The sequence below is a fragment of the Schistocerca piceifrons genome, chromosome 1 (genome assembly GCF_021461385.2).
Source record: "Schistocerca piceifrons isolate TAMUIC-IGC-003096 chromosome 1, iqSchPice1.1, whole genome shotgun sequence".
NCBI classification, from domain to species: domain Eukaryota; kingdom Metazoa; phylum Arthropoda; class Insecta; order Orthoptera; family Acrididae; genus Schistocerca; species Schistocerca piceifrons.
In genome coordinates this window covers 342,378,270-342,394,632 of record NC_060138.1, presented here as the reverse complement: position 1 = coordinate 342,394,632, position 16,363 = coordinate 342,378,270, and the positions used below count along the sequence as shown (strand labels likewise).

Sequence of the window (16,363 nt, the reverse complement as noted above, 5' to 3'; positions counted from 1 at the left end):
TTAGGTTAGTTAGGTTTAACTAGTTCTAAGTTCTAGGGGACTAATGACCTCAGCAGTTGAGTCCCATAGTGCTCAGAGCCATTTGATTGTCACAAAGCTCATGATCAGAACTCAAGAAGCAAGACAACTGATATGCACGTGGACCTTGGATGCCTAACATAGGAACTGTGAACATTATAATGCCATACATGGACCTGTAATGTACAACCAAGATGACTTAGTGTGGATTTTTACACATACGAAGTATAGTGGGCCATCAGAAAAATTATTAAAATGCTGTTTTGGCCCATACCAAATCCTATGTTACTTCTCAGATGTCACCTATGAAACTGAGTAAGAGTACCCTACATTGAATACATAAATATTCAGAAACATCTTCTGTGTCCTTCATATGAAGTCTTATTGCGGTTCTGAGATGCAGATCAAAAATAGTGGGTGGCAATACAAGAACATGGAGACCTGCTTCATGGCAGCAATGCCTTAATGGAAGTAACTTCATTTGAATGTAACAGTGGCTGAGCATTGATGAGATAACCTGAATGTGAGGATTCATCATCACTGCCATATGTAGGTCCAGTGACTAGATTCCAGATCCAGGAAATTGTTTTGAACTCCAAAACAGTGTGGAGGAGTATCAGTACTGAGTGTTGTGCTTCACCCATTGTGATGTTCAGATTATAGCCACTGGCTGGCAGTTATGCAAGTTAGAAGTTCTGTTTCTGCCTCCTGCAATTATTTCTTATTTAACACATGTGATTTCTGGGATGTTCTAGGACTGACTTACATGTAAGTATTGGAATTTAATCTCCTTTGAGGCAGGCAATTCAGCTCCATATGTACTACTGTGTGTACTTAATAAACATACTCCATGCATGAAATGCTAGTACTTGTTGATAACCCTGCTCTCGTAACTGGTTCTTTAGTTTAGATTCTATGTGCTAATAAATATGATAAATAATCCAATACTCCCATGATATACCTATAGAAGTTATCCACTGAGTGCTTTGAAAAATGCATGCATTATACGGTTTCAGTGTGTCTCTTTCAGAACATTCCTGCAAAAACATTTGTACCTAAGAATGCTGTGTATCAATATGCTACATGTCGATATGGCTGTTATCTGTATTACCAATCACACTTTTACTGAAATCAAATGATGTGCTGATCTGTGACCAACACAGGAATGCTGCACCTGACTTCTCAAAACTCTCTGTATCCACTTGAACGTTGACTGTGAAAGAAACTTGAATGCAGTGTTTTAAATCTACATCAACATTTATACTCTGCAAACTACATTACAGTGTTTATGCCAGTGGGGACTTTGTGTATCACTATAGCTTCCACATTTTCCATTCACAAATGTTTTGCAAGAAGAAAGGTTGTTGGTAAGCCTCTGCATGCTCTCAAATCTCTCTTATTGCACCTACATTTTCCTTTTGTGAGTTGTGTGTTAGAAGAAAGTGATAAATTGGTTGTCTCTTCTAGGAATGCATGCTCCCGAAACTTTTAACAGTAGAACACCCTGTGACCCAAAACATCCCTCTTGCAGTGTGTGCCACTAGAGTTGGCTGAGAATCTCCATGATGTTTTCACTCTTACTAAATGAATCTATAACAAAACACACTGCTGTTCTTTGGATCTTCTCTGTTACCTCCATCATTTGTATTTGGTTCAGATCCCAGACTGACAAGCAGTATTTTAGTATTGGTCAAATGAGAGTTTTGTAAGCAATCTCCTTTGCAGTTGGACTAAATTTCCTTGGAATTCTTCCAATGAATCTGTCTGGCATCTGCCTTACCTACAGTTAGTTTTTTGTGGTCATTCCACTTTAAATCACTCTGTACTCATGCTCCTAACCATTTTATGGATGTGACCGCTTGCACAGATTGTTCTACAGGTGTGTGATTATATAATAATAGGCCTTTCTGCCTATTTATGTGCAATATGTTACATTAGTTCGTGTTGTGTGTCAACCGCCAATACCTCTACCAAGCATCGATCCTCTGTAGGTCTCCCTGCATTTTGCTAAATTTTCTGGCATTGAAACTTCTCTGTACAAACAGCATCATCTGCAAGAAACCTAATGGGACTTCCAACGATATCCACTATGTCATTTATATATACATATTTTGGAAATTAATGGTGCTAAAACACTTCCTATGGGTATGTTCAAAATCACTTTTACATCTGAAAATTTCTTTTCATTGAGAATGACGTGCTGTGTTCTGTGTGCTAGAAACTCTTTAATTCAGTCACACAGCTGTTCTTATGTACTGAATGCTTATACTTTGTTCACTAGGTGGCAGTGTGGAACTGTACTAGATGCCTTCCAGAAGTCAAGGAACATATCATATACCTGTGCATCTGGATCTCATTGATGAACAGAGTGGGCTGGATTTCACATGATCGCTGTTTTCAGAACTCACCTCTCCTGCAGAGGAGGTTTTCTGCCTCCAGAAATGTCATAATACACGAGCATAAAACATGTTCCAAATTCTACAACAGACCAACAGCAAAGATTTGGCCTATACTTTTGTGCATCTTGTTTGACAATCCTTCTTTAAAGTGGGAATGACCTGTGCTTTATCCAGTTATTAGCAATGCTTTGCTCCTCCAGCAACATATGGTACATGGCTGATAGAAGAGGGGCGAGTTTTTTCATCTACTCAGTATAGAATCATATTGGAATTCCATCAGGTCCAGTGGCCTTTCCTTTGTGGAGTGATTTCAGTTGCTTTTCTGTCCTGTGGTCGCTTATTTCATTATCTTTCAAAAATGGTTCAAATGGCTCTAAGCACAATGGGACTTAACATCTGAGGTCATCAGTCCCCTAGACTTAGAACTACTTAAACTTAACTAACCTAAGGACATCACACACATCCATGCCCGAGGCAGGATTCGAACCTGCGACCGTAGCAGCAGTGTGGTTCGAGACTGAAGTGCCTAGAACCGCTCGCCACATCAGCTGGCCATTATCTTTCGTTTTGAGGTTTTGTGCAGTGGTTTAAAGGAGGAACTACAGTGCAGTCTTCATCAGTGAAACACTTCTGGAAAAAAATATTCAGTACTTCAGCCTTCACTGTGTAATGTTCTGTTTTGATGCTGTTATGGTCCCAGTGTCTATGTTTAACATAAGACCAAAATTTCTTACGATTTTCTATCAGGTAAATAAGTATAATTTTACTTTCAAATTGACCGAATGCTTCAAGCATGGGTCTACTTACGCTAATTTTGGCATCATTCAGTGTTTGTTGATCTATCAGGCTTTGGCTGTGTTTAAATTTGCAGTGAATCTCTCTTTACTTTTGTAGCAGCTTTCTAACCCAACTGTTGAACCACAATGAGCCTTTCCCTTTCCTCACAACTCTGATTAGCACATACTTGTCTAATGTGCATTATAAAATACTCTTGGAACATTGCCCATTGGTACTCAACACTGTCAGTGCTGAAGATGAAATTTTCATATTGATTGCACTGGTCAGCTGAAATCTGTTTCTTGTTGGTCTTTCTAAGCAGAAATGTCTTCCTACCTATCTTTATACTGCTGTTTACAACTGTATCCAGTGACACTGTAAGGGCCTTGTGGTCACCGAACCCCTGTTCTCTGCTAACTTTGTGGTAAAGTTCTGGCCTCTTGGCGGCCAGGTGATGTTCCGCATACTGGTTCTCTGACCAGCTGCTGAAGGTCACTTTTGAACAAGAAAGAGATACATAGTTCCCTGTCCTTACAATCCACCTTAATCATTTGAGTCACCCAGTCTGTACGTGATAAGTTGAAATCTCCACATAATACTAAAACAGGACCAGGAAATTTATGCAAAATATTCTCAAAGTTTCCTCTCAGATGTTCCACCACTACTGCTCCTGAGGCAGCTGGCATATAAAAGTATCCTATGACACTGTTTGATCCACCTTTAACACTTACATTCACCAAAATTATTTAGCATTCTGAATGCTAAATAATAATATTAGATATTATCACATTTTTTCACAGGTATAACAACATCTCCACACTGGTCTTCTGCCTATCTGTGCAACATACATTCCAGTCAGAATTTAGAATTTTATTGCTGTTAATGTCTGATCTCACCAATAATTTTGTCCCTGATATTAGGTAGAAATTGTCACCATTTGTAAGTGAGACTAGTTTTTGGACCTATCAATAGCCGTTCCCATAGTTAACAAGTACTATATCAACATTTACTTTCTCCAATCTACCATGATGAATGCTACTCTTCTTAATTAATGGGGTTAGTATCCTTCCCTGTCTGAAATTGTAACATACCTTATTGGACCTGTGGGGGGACTCGTTCTATCCTAAAAAGCCACACATTCATGCTACGTATACTCTGCTACCCTATTACCACTTCCTGCGGGTATGCACACCTTACATATTAACTCATTAATGCCTGAATAAATTTCTACGTGAAAGAAAAAAATATATTTTGTTACCAGTAACGAAGTGTTGTATAGTACATCAGGTCAAATCTAACATATGTCCTACCAGTCAAGTATAATTGGGGATTGGGGATTATAAATATTTGCAGTAACAGGCATTTGCAAAATTGAACACTTACAACACTCTAGGTAGTAAAAGAGTTTTTTTTAACATTCTGATGAACCCCCCCCCCTTCCCCCCCCCCCTCCCCCCCCCCCCCCCCCCCCCCCCGCCATGAACCTTGGACCTTGCCATTGGTAGGGAGGCTTGCATGCCTCAGTGATACGGATAGCCATACCGTAGGTGCAGTGACAATGGAGGGGTATCTGTTGAGAGACTGGACAAATGGGTGGTTCCTGAAGAGGGGCAGCAGAATGTTTGACTGATCTGCTCTTGTAACATAAAACATGATAGCCTTGTTGTGCTGATACTGCGAATGACTGAAAGCAATGAAAAACTACAGCTGTAATTTTTCCTGAGGGCATGCAGCATTACTGTATGGTTAGATGATGATGGAAACCTCTTGAGTAAAATATTTGTGAGGTAAAATAGTCCCCCAGTCAGATCTCCGGGTGGGAACTACTCAGGAGGATATCATTATCAGGAGAAACGAAACTGGCATTCTATGGATAGGAGCATGGAATGTCAGATCCCTTAATCGTGCAGGTAGGTTAGAAAATTTAGGGGAGGGGATGGGTTAAAGTTAGATGTAGTGGGAATTTGTGAAGTTCTGTGGCACGAGGAACAAGACTTCCGGTCGGATGAACGCAGGCTTATAAATAAAAAATCAAATATGAGTACTGCAGGAATAGGTTTAATAATGACACAGGAACACAGATAATCTACTACAAACAGCATAGTGAACACATTATTTTAGCCAAGATAAACATGAAGCCCACACTTACCACTGTAGTACAAGTTTATACACGAATTATCTCTGCATATGATGAAGAGATTGAAGAAATGTATGATGCAGTTAAATAAGTTATTCGGATAGTTAAGGGAGACAAAAATTTAATAGTCATGGTGGACTGGAATTCGTTAGTAGGAAAAGGAAGAGAAGGAAAAGTAGTAAGTGAATATGGAAGGGGGGGGGGAGGAATGAAAGAGGAAGTTGCCTAGTAGAATTTTGCGCAGAGCGTAACTTAATCAGAGGTAACAGTTGGCTTAAGAATCACAAAAGAAGTTTGTATATGTGGAAGAGGCCTGGAGACACTGGAAGGTTTCAGACAGATTATATAATGGTAAGACAGAGATTTAGGAACCAGTTTTTAAATTGTAAGTCATTTCCAGGGGCAGATGTTATTGGTTATGAACTGTAGATTAAAACTGAAGAAACTGCTAAAAGGTAAGAATATAAGGAGATGCGATCTGAATAAACTGAAAGAACCAGAGGTTGTAGAGTTTCAGAGAGAGCATTTGGGAATGACTGATAAGAACAGGGGAAAGAAATGCAGTAGGAGAAGAATGGGTAGCTTTGAGAGATGAAATACTGAAGGCAGAAGAGGATCAAGTAGTAAAAAGACAAGAGCTAGTAGAAATCCTTGGGTAACAGAAGAGATATTGAATTTAACTGATGAAAGGAGAAAATTTAAAAATGTTGGAAATGAAATAGACCAAAAGGAATACAAATGTCTCAGAAATGAGATTGAAAGTAAGTGCAAAATGGCTAAGCAGGGATGGCTAGAGGACATGGAGGCATATATCATGAGGAGTAAGATAGATACTGCCTACAGGAAAATAAAAGAGGCCTTTGGTGAAATGAGAACCACCTGTATGAATATCAAGAGCTCAGATGGAAAACCAGTCCTAAGCAAAGAAGGGAAAGCAGAAAGGTGGAAGGAGTATATAGCGGGTCTGCACTTGAGGGCAATGATACGGAAATGGAAGAGGATGTAGATGATGAGGAATGGGAGATATGGTATTGTGTGAAGGATTTGGCAGAACACTGAAAGACCTAAGTCAAAACAAGCCCTCAGAAGTAGACAACATTCTGTTAGAACTACTGACAGCTTTGGGAGAGCCAGCCATGACAAAACTCTTCCATCTGGTGAGCAAGATGTTTGATACAGGCAAAATACCCTCAGACGTCAAGAAGAATATAATAATTACAATGCCAAAGAAAGCAAATGTTGACAGGTGTGAAAATTACCTATCAGTTTAATAAGTCACAATTGCAAAATACTAACACTAATTCCTTACAGACGAATGGAAAAACTGGTAGATGCCGACCTCAGGGAAGATCAGTTTGGATTCTGTAGAAATTTTGGAACACACAAGGCATTACTGACCCTAAAGCTTAGCTTAGAAGCATGAGGCAATACTGACCCTACGACTTATCTTAGAAAATAGATTAAGGAAACACAAACCCACATTTCTAGCGTTTGTAGACTTAGAGAAACCTTTTGACAATGTTGACTGGAATACTCTCTTTCAGATTCTGAATGTGGCAGGGGTAAAATACAGGGAGCAAGAGGCTATTTACAATTTGTACAGAAATCAGATGACAGTGATGAGAGTCGAGGGGCACGAAAGGGATGCAATGATTGAGAAGTGAGTGAGGTAGGGTTGTAGCCTATCCCTGATGTTATTCAATCTGTATATTGTGCAAGCAGTATAGGAAACAAAAGAGAAATTCGGAGTAGGAATTAAAATCCATGGAGAAGAGACAAAAAGCTTTGAGGTTTGCCGACAACATTGTAATTCTGTCTGAGACAGCCAAGTGCCTGGAAGAGCAGTTGAATGGAATGCACAGTGTCTTGAAATTAGGATACAAGATAAAAATCAACAAAAGCAAAATGAGGATAATGAAATGTAATTGAATTAAATTGATAGAGGCTGAAGGAAATGAGACACTTAAAGTAGTAGGTGAGTTTGCTATTTGGGAAACAAAATACAAGGGTTGCCCTGAAAGTAATGCATCATATTTTTTTACTCAGCCAAAAACAATGCTATGAATGTGAAATGTTACATATTATTATTTGAAGTCTTATGAGTGAGCACACCAAGTTTCTGCCACTTCCAACAGATAGTGTAGCTGGAGGACAGTTTCAAAATGGCGTCTGAAGGTGATGTACGTTACAAGCAATGTGCCATAATTGAATTTCACACTGCAGAGAAAGAAAGTCTGGGGAATATTCACAAACACTTGTGCAAAGTCTATGGAGCTTCTGCTGTCAACAGAAGTACAGTCAGTTGCTGGGCATGGAGGGTGAGGCCATTGGAAGGCAGTTCGGCAGAGCTCCACAATTTGCAGCGGTCGGGGAGACCATCCAGGCTGTCCCACCTGACATGTTGCAGTGAGCTTATTTTGTCATTCATGATGACAGACACATTATGACTTGGCAGCTGGGGCTGCATCTGTCAACCATCAAAGGAAGTGTGGATGCAACTATCCGCACTCTTGGCTGTTCAAAAGAGTGTGCAAGATGGGTCCCGCACAGTGTCTAATGGTGGATCACAAATCGCACAGAAAAAACATTTGTCTTGACTTGTTGCATTGTTCTGAAGCTGAGGGGGAGGCCTTGTTGTCCCGGATTGTGGTGATGAAACCTGGGTTCACCATTTTGAGCCCAAAACAAAATGACAGTCGATGGAATGACGCCATTCCCAATCGCCACAGAAGAAAAAATTCATTGGTAAGGTCATGATCACCATGTTCTGTGACTGTTAAGGTGTGATTCCCATTGATGTGATGTCAAGTGGTGCTACCATTGATTCAGAAGCATATGTCAACACATTAACAAAACTTAAGCTGCACTTCTGGTGACTTAAGTGCCACAGCAACCCAGGAGATGTTTTGCTGCAACATGATAACGCTTGGCCCCACGCAAGTCTGAGGACTGCTGAACACATCACAAAACAGGGTTGGACAGTGTTACCCCATCCACCCTACAGTCCTGATCTAACCCCCTCGGACTTCCACTTGTTCAGGCCATTAAAGTATGCCGTCGATGGAAGACATTTTGAAGATGACGAGAAGGTGATTCACACAGTGAAGCACTGGCTCCATGACCAGCTAAAGTACTGGTACCAACAGGGCATGCACACCCTTGTTTCTCATTGGAGGAAGGCTACAGAATGGGATGGATATTATTTGGCAAAATAGGGTGTGTAGATAAAACGCCATTCTTTTGTATGTGTAATTCTCATTATCTTCAATAAAGAATCGTTGAAGAAAAAAATGCGGTGCACTACTTTCTGGGCAACCATTGTAACTGATGATGGTCAAATTAAAGAGGATATAAAACGTAGACTGGCTATGGCAAGGAAAACGTTTTTATTGAAGTGAAATTTTATTAATATTGAGTATAGATTTAAGTGTCAGTAAGTCCTTTCTGAAGGTATTTTTATGGAGTGGCAGTGAAACATGGACAGTAAACAGTTTAGACAAAAAGAGAATATAAGTTTTCGAAATGTGGTGCTACAGAAGAATGCTGATTATTAGACGGGTAGATGATGTAACTAATGAGCAGATACTGAACAGAATTGGGGAGAAGAGGAATTTGTGGCACAACTTGACTAGAAGAAGGGATTGGTTGATAGGACATGTTCTGAGGCATCAAGGGATCACCAATTTAGTACTGGAGGGAAGTGTGGAGGGTAAAAATCATAGAGGGAGACCAAGAGATGAATACACTAAGCAGATTCAGAAGGATGTATGTTGCAGTAGTTACATGGAGAGTTGCATCAAACCAGTCTCTGGACTGAAGACAACAACAAAAATGTAAGATACATGGTGGCAAACATTTTAAATAATTATCTATAATATAATATAGCTTTATTCATGATATTCTCAAACACAGTTTTTTCTCTTGTTTAGACACAGATAAAAGTTACATGTACTACACAAATACTGTCTGTCCTTTACAATTTGGTCTTTTACATCTTCCTTGTGTCTGTAATCTACTGCACCAGCTCAAGTAGACTTAATCTGGAGCCTATTTTGTTGGACCTCTTTGCTTCTTGCATAGTACTTCTGTCTCTATATTGGCTAAAGGCCTACACCTCTTTCTTTTGTCCTGCCAATTTCCTACTTGTAGAGTGTCTCTACTATTTTGGATTTGAATTCTAGTTGATCATTTGGTGTATTATGGGAATTTTGACTCACATAGTCCCTTTCTGCAGGCAGCACATGAACTTTGAAATGTTGAAATGTCCATTTGCTTTTCTTGGGACACAAAACCTCAGGAATCCATTGATAATAGAATAAAAGCTATAGAATAGTAGCAGTTTATGAGAATTTCTACATTGCAATATAAATGAAATGTAATCAGTCAAAACAGTGTTGAGGTCTAATGTTCATTTGAATGATTGGAAACTTGCTCACTGAAATATTCCAGTGCTACAAATCAGTGGAAAGATTTGCTTTCATTTCACTTTACTTGAACTCTTGCGTGTCTTTACAAAGGTACACAAATGCCTAATGATGCATATTTTATGCAAACAGTATTTTCATGTTCGCTTCCCCATGCAACTATTTATTACATCAAATGCGGTTTTTCGTTGCATCGCAGATACTACAAGTAATTTTCAGAATTGTACTTACATTTATATCTATCTGCAATTCTTCTGAGCGGTCATCAGTGCCCGTACAAACTCCCAATTTTTACGTAGTCCAATTTTTACACAATCCAATCTAGCCATTGTCATGAATGATGATTTTGGTGATAAAATGATTAGGATAACACAAACACCCTGTCCCCAGACAGAGAAAATCCTCAACCTGGCTAGGAATCGAACCTGGGAACCCATGATCCAGAGGCAGCAAAGCTAGCCACTAGACCACGAGCTGCGGACCAAAACAATGATGATAACTTATTATGTGTAGTTGTCCTGAACAAAGGTGCGAACAGCAAGTTGCTCTAGAGGTGTTGGTAGTTTTTAGAGAAATCTGCACCTACAGTCACTTCCCTCAAATTAGATAAGGTTTCATTTATTAGTATCATTTTGGTATGATGCAAATTCGTTACACACAGCATTAAGTGGTCAAGAGTATTCCTACAATTCTACACACAAAGTAGAGGATTAGAAATCTGCAGCCAAGATCATCACAGAATCATCAAAACTTATAGTTTAAGCCTTATACTCAGCACCATATTATAAGACTATGATTAGTTCTGGGAATGATGCACCAGCTTTGCTTCCACATAATGAACAAGGCTATCTGTCTTAATCAAAGCAGTCAGCTGCCTCTAGAAACTAAGAATGGCTTCTGAATCCACAGCAGACATCATTTGTGCCAACAGGAGCCATGATTTGCAGCCAGGTGCACCCATTGCACTCAGTTACTGCTGGCAGAGCTTTGTCAATATTTGGATTGGTGTTTGTGTAAGGTGCTCCATCACCTGCCAAACATTGGAGCTCCCAGTGGCAAACAATCCCATCTTCTGCACATGTTGAGACCTCTCAGGAAGATTCATCCCAGACGCAACAGACAAGGTGATCCATGCTCTTTCAGATTTACTTTCACAGTGGGCAATACCTCAAACCTGTTTGTAAGGCATAGTAGGACAGCTAAGCAGCCAATACTCACTTCCATCTTCCACCCAGAGATTCCACCATTGCTCACTATTCACTGTAAATTAAGTGTTGACCAGTCAGAACATGCTCTGTAATGTCAGGCATCCCAGTTGACATTATAGGCTCAAGGTGTCAAAGCATTTGTTTCAGAGCCTCAGTGTCACCACAGCCCAGAGCATCAGTCTATAGCCCATTGACCATGGTCAGCATAGTTTCTGGCCAATTCCGCCTGCATCTTACCGAGTAAGGTGGCACAGTGGTTAGCACACTGGATATGCATTCAGGAGGATAATGGTTCAAACCCGCGTCCAGCCATCCTGATTAGGTTTACTGTGATTTCCCTTAATCGCTTCAGATAAATGCTGGAATGGTTCCTGTGAAAGGGCACGGCCAATTTCCTTGCCCATCCTTACCTAATCCGATGGGGACAATATGAAGAATGACCTCACTTTTTGGTCTCCTCCCTTGAATCAACCAACCAGTTCTGCATCTGTACACATTGGGGGCATCCCTATACATCTTTAATTAATTTTCGTAGATACCACAAGTAATACAGCACTAACCCATGGAGTCACTGGGTACAATCTAATTTCTGCTTATGTGCTACTTCTGGTTTTTACTATAGTCCAAAGTCGGCCCACACATGCAAATGCACTAAAATTTATGCAAGAATTTAGAGTAAGTTAGTATACACTAGTCAACACAGTAATGTTCACAGATATAATTTACTTCTTCACAGAAGCATGTGGAACAAAATTAAACCCAGTGTAATAAGCAGAGACTGCTGCTTTTTTCTGTTCCATGGGCTGTGTGGTTGTGGCTGACTTTTAGGCATTTAAGAAGGGCCAAGATTTTAATGATGAGTCATATTTATTTCCTGAACTTCAAAGGGAATTTTACAATTTACAGATGAATCCAGGTATTTTAGGGTAGAAAAATGTATTTTTATTGTGCATATGAAGTCATATTTACACCTTTTTAGTAATGGGTCATATTTCAGTCAGCTTTTTCCACATAATAGGTCATATTTTCTCCACTTTTGTCAAAAGTGCATCTGTTTGTATATGCAGACTGAGGCGAGGAATGAAAATTTGTACCAGGGTTGGTATTAAAACCCAGGTCTTCAGCTCGCTAGGCAGGTGCACTAACCACTATACCATCCAGACATATATTTGTCATATCTTTAAAGACACAGGAATAAAAATGTGAAAATGTAGCCCAAATGACAATGTTTCAGATGATATTTTCACAAATAAACACAACAATTACTACAGAGCCTTATTTATCGGGACTGTAGTGGAGAAGCAGTGTAATGCACTAATTGGTTTGCTGACATTGTTGTGCAGGATTGACAAAACGCCCTTGAAACCAACAAAGAAGACTTCTGATATAATAAAAATCACACACATGGTCACACTATATAGTCTGAATACAAACTCAATCTGGTTCAACATGCTAGAAGTAAAGTGCTCCAACAGCATGAAGTTGCAATGTTTTGCTCGTGATTTTTAAGAGAAGTATTCCAGCACTGCTGAGGAAATATTTTGTAAATTATGGGAAGTTCAAGTTAGAGCAGAAAAGTTCTTTAATGTGAAGAGAAGTGCTGAAAATGATACCAAAAGATCTTGGTGTCCACTAAAGAAACCACTAATGTGGTTGGGTGTTATACTGCAGATGCTGCTTTGGGTCTTCCAAAAGTTGATAGACCTGGAGAAATGTTCTGTGTAACATGTGAATCTCTTGAGAGAGTAAAAAACTCATCAAATGTCATTTTGTTTGACAACTCTATGAAGCTACTGTGGCCAGATGTTGTGAACAGAGACAAACTTATCCTGCTAGTAACAGATGATACTTCATATATGGCTAAAGCATCCAAGGATCTTCAGATTCTTTACTCCAGTTTGGTCTCTGTCATTTGTCTTTTACATGTGTTTCACAGGGTTGCAGAAGAGGTGCATTCAAATTACCCTGATGTGGACAAATTAATTTTGTGTGGCAAGAAAATTTATGAGAATGCACCACTACAGGTGTAGAAATTCAAGAAACAAGCACTTTCACTGCCGCACCTGCCTCAGGTTGTTCTTACATGATGGGGTTCTTAGCTTACTGCTGCAGAAATTTACTGCACCAACTACACCAAAATAAAGACCATCTTTTGTGAGCTTGATAGTGATGAATCAAGTGCTATCAAAACTGTGAAAGAGGTCTTTACAGGTAACTTGTTCAAAGACTCTGTGTACAACAACACCAACTTTTCAATGGTATCAAAAACCATCACACTACTAGAAGATCCAGTTACTCAACTGTGTGAACCCTAGATATTGTGGAACACGTGCAGTTTGAGTTGGTTCGAGCTCATGGACATGTAGCTGACAAAGTGAACAACAGATTGCAAAGTGTTCTTTAGCAGAATCCTGAATGTTCTATAATGTGCAAAATTAGTGACAGTCTCTCTGGGAATGCCACAACATTCAAAGACAGTGAACTAAAGTTATCATACAGTGACCTCTCAGTCTTCAGATATACTCCTGTGATGTGGATCGGAGCTTTTCCTGGTACAAAACTATCCTCAGCGATTATCATAGATATTTGAAAATGGAAAATTTGAAAATGCAGTTTGTGGTCCAGTGCAACCCTGCAAAGAGTGAAGATTGACAGCATGTGTTAACTTATCTAGAATACTTTAAACAAGCAGTGTGAAGCAGTAAAAACATGGTTTTTTTTGTTTGGATAGGTGTTATTGTTTCCACTGTACTGCATTTCTTTTATCGGTCACATACAGACATTTTAAAAATAAGTGCTAGTTAGTTTCAGACACTGCGAAAAGTAATTACTACACTCACAAAGTGTTACCCAAGTGAATTTTGTATTACATGGCACATAAAAAATCAACAAGGATCTTTTTAAATAAATGTGAACAAAATCATATTTCATTTTTGAAAGTCGTATTTATGTAAGTTTTAGGTCATAAATGCTTGCATATTTCGGTTTTTAAGACTTAAAATCCAGGCTCTAAATATGAGTTACAAGCAGCATGGACATGTTTTATCTAATTGCACCCTTACATGGAGGAATGATCCAGAAATTCTTACTGGTATTTTGATAAGATTTTGTACTTAAAATTTGAAAAAGAGGAGCCATTTTTTCTCCAAGTGTTTCCTTTTTATTTTAGGCTACTTGCCCAGGTGTGTGGCTGTGCCCTGATGGAGAGGTTTCTGTTAAATTGAAGTTATTTGGTGATTTTGCTGAAACAATGCATGTTGAACCTGTTTTTCCCATGCTGTTTCATGAAAAATTTACATTTCAAAAGGCAAGTATTACAACAGTGCAAAGACACTTCTGACTTGAAACTGCACCTTCATACTGTCTCATAATATTTTTACACTAGTGATTAATTGTAGTTTGATAGTTTGTTACAATGTTTATAGTTCTAACCTGTATAACACTTACACATATGGATGTGGAATAGCATTATCTTTTTGTGTGAAGAAAATATGGTTATTTTTTATTAAAAAGCAGTCCATATCACAATATTTTTTAAATAGTTAATCTTATATAACCAGTTTCTGTCTGTAAGACCATCCTCAGACTGAAGGCTGTGCAATATACAGTTTGATTATGTGATGATGATACAAACTTTTGAGGATGATGGAGAAGGTAAATTTATCAGTTTGAGGTAAGGGATCTTGGTCCAACTAAGTCGAAAGTTGTAAGTAAAAATCATTCTTATCCATCTGGCAGTGTACCTATTCTGCTGCAAGTCTTTGCTTTACATGTTTTGGGAGGAAACTGTATAGACCAAAATAACAAAGGGGAAAAAACAGTAAACATGAGCTCTAATGTTTGTACCTTAACAGCTGTGGGCAGTTTTTCTTCTCTTTTACTGAACAAATGCTTGTATCTCTGTTTGTTGTTGTTATCTTGAGTCTGAAGACTTGTGTGATGCAACTCTCCATGCTACTCTATCCTGTGCAAGCCTCTTCATCTCCGAATAACTACTGCGACCTACATCCTTCTGAATATGCTTGCTGTATTCATCTCTTGGTCTCCCTCTATGATTTTTACCCCTTCACCCCCACACACTTCCCTCCAGTACTAAACTGGTGATCCCTTGATGTCTCAGACTGTGTCCTATCAACTGATCCCTTCTAGTAGTCAGGTTGTGACACAAATTTCTTTTCTCCTCAATACTATTCAGTACCCCCTCACTAGTTACATGATGTACCCACCTAATCTTCAGCATTCTTCTGTAGCACCAGAGATTGAGAGCTTCTATGATTTTCGTGTCTGAGCTGTTTATGACCCACCTTTCACTTCCATACAGGACTACACTCCAGACGTATACCTTCAGAAAAGGCTTCCTAACATATAAAATCTATATTCTATGTTAACAAAATTTTCCTTGAGAAACACTTTCATTACTATTGCCAGCCTACATTTTATATCCTCTCTACTTCTGCCATAAGCAATTAGTTTAGTGCCAAACCAGCAAAGCTCACCTACTACTTTTAGTGTCTTGTTTCCTAATTCTATCAACATTGCTGGATTTAATTCTACTACATTCCATTACCTTTGTTTTGCTTTTGTTGATGTTCATCTTATATCCTCCTTTTAAGACATTGTCCATTGCATTCACTTTCTCTTCTAAGTCCTTTGCTGTCTCTGACAGAATCAGGTCGTCCCTGGCAAACATCAGATTTTTTATTTCTTCACTGTGGACTTTAACTCCCATTCCAAATTTGTTCTTGGTTTCCTTTACTGCTTGCTCAATGTACAGATTGAATAACATTGTGGGTAGGCCACAAACTTGTTTCACTCATTTCTCAACCACTGCTCCCCTTTCGTGTCCTTTTACTTTTATAACTGCCATCTGGTTTCTGTAAGAGTTGTAAATAGCCTTTCATTTCCTGTATTTTGCCCCTGTTACCTTCAGAATTTAAAAGGGAGTATTCCAGTCATCACTGTCAAAAGCTCTCTCTAAGTCTACAAATGCTATAATCGTAGATTTGTCTTGCCTTAACCGAGCTTCTAAGAGAAGTCGTAGGGTCAGTATTGCCTCGCATGTTCCTACATTTCTCCAGAATCCAAACTAATCTTCCCTGAGGTCATTTTCTATGAGTTTTTACAACCTTCTTTAAAGAATTTGTGTTAGAATTTTGCAAGCATTCATTTTAAAAATGATAGTTTTCTAATATTCACACCTGTCTGCACCTGTTTCCTTTGGAAACAGAATTATAACGTTCTTTTTGAAGTCTGATGGTATTTCACCTGTCTTCTTTGAAAACAGAATTATAATGTTCTTTTTGAAGTCTGATGGTATTTCACCTGTCTCATACACGTTGCTCACTGGATGGATGAGTCTTATCATGGCTGGCTCTCTCAAGGCTATCAGTAGTTCTGACA

General features: G+C 39.0%; 1 protein-coding gene across 6 annotated transcripts in view; it reads left to right on the top strand.

Moving 5' to 3' along the window:
- LOC124790718 (spermatogenesis-associated protein 6) overlaps window positions 1-16,363 on the top strand; it is a 166,494-nt gene that overhangs the window by 16,579 nt on the left and 133,552 nt on the right. For all 6 annotated transcript variants that reach the window (XM_047257810.1, XM_047257808.1, XM_047257806.1 and 3 more), the window contains exon 2: window positions 14,133-14,270. In XM_047257810.1, the coding sequence (XP_047113766.1) occupies window positions 14,133-14,270 (138 nt within the window). The remainder of the gene's footprint in view (window positions 1-14,132; window positions 14,271-16,363) is intronic.